This window comes from Nansenia antarctica (genome assembly GCF_963989245.1).
Source record: "Nansenia antarctica genome assembly, chromosome: 4".
Lineage (NCBI taxonomy): Eukaryota > Metazoa > Chordata > Actinopteri > Argentiniformes > Microstomatidae > Nansenia > Nansenia antarctica.
In genome coordinates, this window is record NC_137689.1 from 31841782 (window position 1) to 31851531 (window position 9750).

Consider the following 9750-nt stretch of genomic DNA (forward strand, 5'->3'; position numbering starts at 1 on the left):
GGAGGCTTTAGATGAGAAAAATGGAGCACAGGAGGATGTTGAAAATGGAGAAGAGCCTCAGTTTCATCAAAATCTTCAACTTGACACCCAGGATGAAATTGCACCATGGGACAGCATATCAAATCAAAGCAGCAGGAACCACCGTTCAATATCTAATGTTTCCTCAACTGCATCTGCACGTCTCAGAGCCGAGGCTGAAGTAGCTGCTTTACTTGCTCGGCAAAAGTTGCTCAAGGAAAAGCACGTCCTTGAAGAACAGGAGGAGCAAATAAGAAAACGAAAGGAACAACTTCAGCAAAAGTTGCTCAAGGAAAGGCACGTCCTTGAAGAACAGGAGGAGCAAATAAGAAAACGAAAGGAACAACTTCAGCTTGAAGCAGACATAGCCGCATCCGTGGCAAAGGTGAATGTTTTAAGAGCCTCTAGGTCAAGCGTGCGGAGTGCTGTTTCTCGGAAATTGGATGGCATGGAATCTTACTTTGAAAAGGGCCACAACATTAATGCAGATACTTTTACGCCACATAAAGATGGAAAGGATGGAAGAGGACAACCTGGAAATATAAATCAACACCGTGGATGCTCAAGCCCAAAGCAAAGGCAATCTGATGGAGCCAAATATCTCCACCAGGGGCCTTCAGCGCTCACAAAGACACGGAGCACGGTCTCAAAGGCTGCAGCGCCTCCATTGTCTCCTCACAGAGATGTACAACCTTTTTCCAGGAACAGCAGCAGTGAACAGAACAACATTATGTCTATAATGGAAAAACAAAACAAAATAACTTCAATGTTGGTGCATCAACAATGTCTTGCTTCACTGCCTAAAAGAGACATCCAAATATTCGATGGCGACCCTCTGCAATACCATGTTTTTATGCAGTCATTTGAACAGACCATAGAGGGGAGGACCGACAATGCTGTTGATTGCCTGTATTACCTGGAGCAATACACCAGGGGGCAGCCAAAACAGCTAGTCAGAAGCTGCCAACACATGACTGATGGCACTGGATACACTATAGCAAAGGCTTTACTCCATGAAAACTTTGGAAATAATCATGTTATAGCATCCGCCTACATGGACAAAATATTTTCATGGCCATCAATTAAGTCGGAGGATGGGAAGGCTTTACAATCATACGGCCTGTTCTTGCGTGGATGTTGCAATGCCATGAAGGATGTGTATAATCTATGTGACTTGAACACACCTGCGAATATGCTCACTGGGATCAAGAAGTTACCCTACAAATTGAGGGACAAGTGGCGAACAGTGGCATATGACATCCAGGAAAAGCATCGCCGAAGAGCTATGTTCACTGATATTGTGACTTTTATCGACCGTCAAGCGAAGATTGCTACAGACCCTGTATTCGGAGACATACAAGATGCTCCAACCATGGTAGCAATCAAAGAAAGTGGCAGAACAAAACCTAGGCCTCGCTCAAAGGATAGAGGATGTAGTTTTGCTACGACTGTTACGACAGTTGAAAGAGAGGCTCAACCAGAAAACCAGGTTAAGGATGGTCCTGACAAGGCTTGCCTTTACTGCACACTACACACACTGGAGTCGTGCACTCTATTGGAGAGTAAAGTTCACAGTGAGAAGATGGATTTCCTGAAAAGGAATGGAGTTTGCTTTGGCTGCTTGTGCACTGGGCACATCAGCAAAGAGTGCAGGAATCGTCTCTCTTGCAAAACATGTGGTTCAAGACACCCTAGCATACTTCACATCTACTATACGGAGAATGGAGCAGAGGCAGAGAAAAGCAGGAGCAACTCGGACAGAGCAGTGGACAGTGCTCTAGTTGAAGTCCAAACCAGTGGTCTCACTGGGGTCGGTGACCAAAACTGTAAGCTTGCCATCGTACCAGTGAAAGTCAAATCAAGTAAAGGTCAAAGGGCAGTGGAAACCTACGCCTTTCTAGACCCAGGGAGTTCAGCGTCCTTCTGCACAATGGGTCTGATGGATAAACTGGATCTCTCTGGGAGAAAAACAAGGATTCTTTTGCGCACCATGGGCCAAGAGAAGGTGGTTGACAGTTGCATTGCATCTGACTTGGAAGTCGCTGGATTGGACAGTGACTGTGATAGGGCTGAATAAGGTTTTCATAAATGTTAAATAAGGTTAAAACAGGATACTCTGTTAATTCTGTATATGAACCTTGTACACCATGAAACTCTGTGCGGCCTGTCTCTGGGGATCTGTTAATGATTTGTGTGACCCTTGTACTCTGGACACTGTTTGTGAACTTTTCCTCCCCTGCTTCTCAGATTTCCATGACACTTTCTGCTAATGATTCGTTCTGAACAAACACCCCACTTTTCTAGGACTCTGATAGGACCACAAACTGTCTCCTCTTTTGCATTCTGTATGAGAACCAGACATGTGTGCCTTTCTGTTAAGAATAAATGACCTGCTCCTTGCAAGATAAGGCAGTCTGAATTCGGAGTCTCTAGGGGGAGACTTCGCAATTCATTCTCCTTGCAAGAGAATGGCGATCATGATGAACTCCGTGTCTCTTTGTTGTTTAAAGTCTACTACGGTCTGTTTGAACTAGCGACGGGTTAGCATGGCTTGCTTTACAAACAAGCTGAACAGAATATAGCATTTAAGACCAGAACCAACCCGACAGTTGGTCCTTCTGAAGCCGGATCTCAAGGTCGTCTGATGGGGGAAGAAGATTCGACACACCGAAGTCTGTTGCAACAGCCCGGGATCTAGCGAACCCGGAGAAAGTCCTGGAACGTCAAATTCGCTCCAGGCCGGTGACGTTAGATGTCGAAACTTTCTCCTCCAAAAGGACGGCTGACGAGATCCAGACCAAGACATAAGCAACAAAGACCGGTAAATATAATAGAAACTATGAATGAAAGTGAATTATAATAGAAAAAGAAAGATTGCAATCGAAATGAATAGTCTATCTATCCTAAATTGTACAAAATAGGAGTTGTTTAACATGCAAAAAGAATCCACTTTAAAAGACAGATGTATATCTTTTTATATGTAAACAGTAGACTAATGGAAATTAGACTGTGGAGTACCGTATTTTCCGCACTATAAGGCGCACTTAAAAGTCCCAAAAAAAAAAAAAAACCGACAGTGCGCCTTATAATCCGGTGCGCCTTATATATGGATCAAAATGTAAAAATTACATGACCAATATTTTTTTTTTCATAATAATAAAATGTTTCAGTACGACTGGTAAACTACAAAGCCGCACCGCTTGCAGCATTACGGTAATCAGTAAACGACGGCCGCCATCTTGGAATCTCCGCGAATGCTATGCTATTGTTATGCTATCATGTGCTCTGAATGGATGCCGTACTCACCCAACTGTTCAATTCGGACACTGAAGAAGAATAATTCAAGGGATTCGTGGACGAGGAATGAACTGAAAAAGTGAGCTTTACGTGTTATACATAACTGAACAATGTTGAGTTATGCACTAACGTTTGATTTAGTGGTATCAGACTGTTTCTTTTACTACGTGTTTACTGAAATAAAGTTTGAATGTTTGACTGAATTGAATTAATGAACATCTCATCATTAAAGTAAAAAAATGTACTAAAGTACCCACTCGATCTAATAAACAACAGTTTAACGATCACTAAACACTTATAATTTGTGTATTGGATTCATTATTCTCGTTTGCCGGAGGCTACCGGTAAGGGAGGGTTGATTTGTAAACATACTTTCGTTTTAGCTCGTGTTCAAAAGCAAGAACTGTGTGTTCATCTAGTTATGTGTAGTTATGTGTTTTTAGCATGTCGATGTTCTCCCAGTATGTTGTCATGTTATTAAAATACAGTTTAGACCTTCGTAGCGATGTGTTTTGTTAGCAGTGTTCGTAGCTGTGGCTGCGTTCAGAGTCACAAAACTGAAAAATTACGTTGCACATTTCACCAGGAGCTGTCACATATTGGTTGTTGGTTATAATTGTATAGCCTATTGGTTGTTTTCTGGTGTTGTTTTATTGTTTTGCTCTGTTTGTAGTCTACTTGATGTATTTTTATCAGCTGTTAAATCACCACAGCGGTTAATCCACTAATAGAGATAATACCAGATTGAAAATGCTTGTAGCTAACTACTCTATATCTCGTGGTCGCAGCTATTGCGAATTGCTATTCACGCGAGTCAGCTGTGAATCACCGCAGGTCCTTGACGCTTGTTGCAAAAATGGATGACGAACGGCTGATACTTGAGGTGGAAAAATATATATTTTTGACAGTGGAGCAGGTAGAACGTTGACGGTGACAACGCTCAGGTGGAGCATGGACAACGGGAAGTTGACACAACACCGATGGAGAGGTGACACAACGCAGTAGGTGGAGCTTGGGCGTAACGCAACCCCAGTCAAACGTTTGACTGCAGTATTTTCTATTCTATGCGCTTTATAATCCGGTGCGCCTTATAATCCGGTGCGCCTTATAATCCGGTGCGCCTTGTATATGAAAACAATTCTAAAATAGGCCATTCATTGAAGGTGCGCCTTATAATCCGGTGCGCCTTATAGTGCGGAAAATACGGTAGTTTGACATACGAAAGGAATCCACTTTGAAAGATAAATGTATATCCTTTTCGTGTTAGGTAAACAGCAGACTAAGAATGGAACTGAAACTATGACTGAAAGTGAGAATTAGAAAAGTGTAGAATTAGAAAGTGCATGTGTTAGAATTAGTGCAAGATTAAGGATACTGTATGTTCAGTGACAGAGAGAGAGCAGAGGAGAAGCACACAAGGTGGGGGCTATGTGTCAGAGTGGACACAGAACAGGAAACAGGGAGCATGGAACAGCAGAAAGAGATAAGAGAGAGTGTGTGTGTTTAAGACAGAGAGAGGGAATGTGTGTTTGAGTAAGAGATAAGAGAGAGTGTGTGTGACAGAGAGAGCGAGTGTATGTGTGTGTGTAAGAGATAAGAGAGAGTGTGTGAGAGAGTGTGAGAGTAGAGGAGACGAGGAGAGGAGACTAGGAGACGAGTAGAGGAGACGAGGAGAGGAGACTAGGAGACTAGGAGACTAGGAGACGAGAAGAGGAGACGAGGAGAGGAGACTAGGAGACTAGTAGAGGAGTAGAGGAGACTAGGAGACGAGGAGAGGAGACGAGGAATAGACAGACAGACAGGAGACAGACAGACAGAAAGAGAGGAATAGACAGACAGACAGGAGACAGACAGACAGAAAGAGAGGAATAGACAGACAGACAGGAGACAGACAGACAGACAGAGAGACACAGAGAGAGAGAGAGACAGACAGAGAGACAGACAGACAGACAGAGAGAGAGAGAGAGAGAGAGAGGGAGAGACAGACAGACACAGACAGACAGAGAGAAAGAGAGAGAGAGAGAGGGAAAGAGAGAGAGAGAGAGAGAGAGAGAGGGAGAGAGAGAGAGAGAGAGAGAGAGAGAGAGAGAGAGAGAGAGAGAGAGAGAGAGAGAGAGAGAGAGAGAGAGAGAGAGAGGGAGGGAGGGAGACAGAGGACAGACTGCTATTTTATTTTTAGTGTGACCCCCTCCTGATCCACAGAACAGAGACCAGGGGAGTAATACGAATTTGGACGAATGACAAAGTTTATAGAATAGATGGGAAAATTGTATTACCACAAAGCCTCTACAAACAGCAGCTAATTTGATACATGGTCTTTTTAATGACATGTATCAAAAAGCAGGGAAGGTGATTGACAGGGATTAATGCACATTTTCACGTATATAATTACACACAATTTAAAAAAAATAATAATAGTGATAATGGCGCACATTTCGTGAACGAATTGATCAAACACAGTGTCCAAACACCTGGACATTGAAGAGTGTGTTTCTCTAATGGAAACACACATGACAATAAAATTGAGACCTATGGGTTTGATTGAATGAATGAATGAATGAATGAATGAAATAAATGAAATTAATGAATTTGAAATAGTAAATGGGAGAAGGGGTTTAGACTACCCATAGTAGACGACAATAGGGAAGTATTGATTGATTGATTGAAAACTTTATTAGAAGATTTGCAGAAGCAAGTGACATGAAAGTACATATTTCAATTGGGGTCCTTGATACTCAATTCATCGTTATATGTAAAGACAGCAGATTTGGCAGAAACAGAAAACACACTGGTGGATGGCTATTTAGGAAATAGGAAATAGCCAGAACAAATGATCTGCCAGTCCCTTCTGTTTCCTACAGGATCGAGAAGCCAACCTGATGACAAGATCCTCATCGACGAGATGGAAGGAGGACACTGGCGCAGCCCGCGGTGGGTTGAGCCATTTGGGGTGCTGCAGAGCATCTCAACTGCTGTCAAGATCGCAGAACGAGATACGTGGCTACACAGAGCCATTGGGAGAGGGTGACATTGTTCCCCCGAACGACGGGTGGTGGTGGAAGCCCGGGCTACAAAGGGGTTGTTCAGTTAGTGAATATTACGTCTCAAACCCGGTGAAGAATTCTTCAGATCCACTATCTCTTAGAATGAGGGGACCAAATCCTCCCGACGACCCAAACGAGACGCCCGTCCAGGCACACGACCCAGTCTGGGGCAGTAATGTCCCAGATGACATAGAAACCCTGAACTATCAATCAGAGACATTTGTAAACGCATCCCTTACGAACTGAATGACTCTTGACCTATCGACTGCAGTGGCAGGAGGAACATGTGTGATGCTTGACACCAAATGATTGTTTGTTGTGTCTTCCCCTGCTTCAAAGCTATGACTAACAAACTGATTTCAGGAATATTTGGAACCTAAGTACCTAACCCAATTTGAGAAACTCTAATCCAAATTGAGATTCATGTCTGTAATCTGTACGGCGATGTTGAATGACAGTTAAACTAGAAAATATGAAAGAAAGTTAAAACGACCTGAATAAAGAAAGAATGTTTGTATCGTGATAAATTATGAAAAACAGCAGGGAATGATAGGGCTGAATAAGGTTTTCATAAATGTTAAATAAGGTTAAAACAGGATACTCTGTTAATTCTGTATATGAACCTTGTACACCATGAAACTCTGTGCGGCCTGTCTCTGGGGATCTGTTAATGATTTGTGTGACCCTTGTACTCTGGACACTGTTTGTGAACTTTTCCTCCCCTGCTTATCAGATTTCCATGACACTTTCTGCTAATGATTCGTTCTGAACAAACACCCCACTTTTCTAGGACTCTGATAGGACCACAAACTGTCTCCTCCTTTGCATTCTGTATGAGAACCAGACATGTGTGCCTTTCTGTTAAGAATAAATGACCTGCTCCTTGCAAGATAAGGCAGTCTGAATTCGGAGTCTCTAGGGGGAGACTTCGCAATTCATTCTCCTTGCAAGAGAATGGCGATCATGATGAACTCCGTGTCTCTTTGTTGTTTAAAGTCTACTACGGTCTGTTTGAACTAGCGACGGGTTAGCATGGCTTGCTTTACAAACAAGCTGAACAGAATATAGCATTTAAGACCAGAACCAACCCGACAGACTGGTACTGTGAAATGCCAAAACTCTTTGCACAACATAAGATGCCGGTTAATAGAAGCAACATCCCACGGCAGCAAGACCTAGAAAAATGGCCTCATCTGAAACATGTCTACCTGCCACAGATAGACGCAGACGTGGAGATTTTGATAGGCATGAATGTTCCTAGAGCCTTGGAACCCCTGGAAGTCATCCGGAGTGTGGATGGAGGGCCTTATGCAGTCAAGACGATGCTTGGGTGGACTGTAAACGGACCTGTCAATAAAATGAGTACCAACAAGATGTTGAAACATGAGCAGAAGTCCTCTGAGAACATCCAGAGCTTCTTTACTGAAAACACTGTACCCATGAGGAAAACCCCCCTGCAAGTCCTTCAGCCATCTGCTGTTAACAAGAACCTGGGAAAAGTCATAAGTATGAGGAAGGCTGTCCCTAAGAGGAAACAGTGGGACCCTGAGCAGGTGAAGGGATCCAAGAGGGTGAAGGTTGAGGTCAAATCTACCCAGACTGAGAATGTACTAGAAGGACTCACACAGGAGGCCTATGAGCTCATGGTTAAAGAAACCCCTCCCTCGACCTACTGGAAAGAGGTGGCTGAAGAGAGGCGTAAAGCTCTGTACGACGTCCTGCAGGAGAAAGAGGATCTGCTTGCTGCCCAGAGAAAAGTGTGTTCTGAGAAGGAGGAGCTTATTAAAAAAAGGAAGAGGTTGAAGCTGCAAGAGCTTCCATGAAAGAGAAAAGACTGAATTACAAGAACAGTTCCAGAAGCATTACTCTAGGATTAAGACCCGGACCAGCTGTCTGCAGGCCTGTGACCAAGATTTGCCTTCTTCAGGAGTCGGCGGAGCTGTGAAGGCTGCACTTTTGGCGTAACTTCAGATTGATTTTATTTATTTGACATGACTTGGTTCACTCTGAAAGGATAAGTGCTAGTAACCTCTGTCCTAGACTTGACTTGACTCGACTCAAGAAGATCGGATCAAGATCTACAATGGACTAACGGACTATGAACTCCTTGCGCAAAAGAAAATTGTAATGTATTGTTCTCCTACATGGGTAATGTATTGTTAATTATTAATGTGTAATAACTGTAATAATTAGGGTCCGGAATGTAGGCGCCAGGTATGGGTTGTACTGTTGTCTGTTGTTGTTTGTTGTTCGCTGTTGGATTGTGGATTACGGGCAGGGATTCGAGTCACGTGGTGTTGGTGGTGCGTCAGTGTTGCGTCAGTGGTAGTATTGAAATCAGCTGTTCACCTGGCGGAATTGTGTGAATGGCAGGAGAGTGGGTGAGTGGGGAAGTCCTACTTTTGCTGACCGCTTTTAACAAGTCACTGTTTGATTATCTTGGAACGCTGTTTTTTATGTTTTGTGATACCGTTTCACCCTTTGTTTTTATCTACAATAAATATACCAAACTTACTTTTCGGGAACAGTGATTCATTGACAGCCAGCGCGTCGGGCAGGTATTTTTCCCCTACTTAGCCTCTTGGCGACAAACTTTGTTTTTGATAGTCGCCCAACACCGTGTCACATATGTATAGATATATGTATAGATATATTGTATAGATATATGTAGTATAGATATATGTATAGATATATGTATAGATATATGTATAGATATATTGTATAGATATATGTATAGATATATGTATACCGGTAGATATATGTAGTATAGATATATGTATAGATATATGTATAGACATATGTATAGATATATTGTATAGATATATGTATAGATATATGTAGTATAGATATATGTATAGATATATGTATATATATATATATATATATATATATATATATATATATATATATATGTATAGATATATGTAGTATAGATATATGTATAGATATATGTATAGATATATGTAGTATAGATATATGTATAGATATATGTATAGATATATGTATAGATATAGTATAGAACAGAGCTCACCAGTCGGACAGGGCGGATGGACCTGGCCGCTCCTCGGCTGCCCCCCCAGTCCAGAGTGCCAGGGTGCTTGCCCTTCTCCAGAATGCACTGCTCTCCACTAAAGCAGCCCTCGCTGTACGCCACCCATCTGAAACACAGGGGCAGCCCCAGAAACAATCCCATTATCTTAATCACATTAAGCCTTAACAGATTTTTTATCTGAGAGAGACCCCAGACATGAAGATAAAAAATCATGGTTTGAACAGTTGTTATCGTATTGTGTGGTGTGCTCCGATATTCCCAATACAGCACTACGACAGTCTACTCTCGAGTCTCGTCCCCCAATCCAGAAATCTGGCATGATCAGGGTAGTAGTACCCT

The 9750-nt window shown here is 42.5% G+C and overlaps 1 protein-coding gene across 1 annotated transcript in view; it reads right to left on the reverse strand.

Moving 5' to 3' along the window:
- LOC308155972 (uncharacterized protein) overlaps positions 1-9750 on the reverse strand; it is a gene marked incomplete at its 5' end in the record, with an annotated part of 67945 nt that overhangs the window by 26959 nt on the left and 31236 nt on the right. Inside the window, one exon of the mRNA XM_080529336.1 lies at positions 9391-9517. Coding sequence (XP_080385462.1) covers positions 9391-9517 — 127 coding nt within the window. The remainder of the gene's footprint in view (positions 1-9390; positions 9518-9750) is intronic.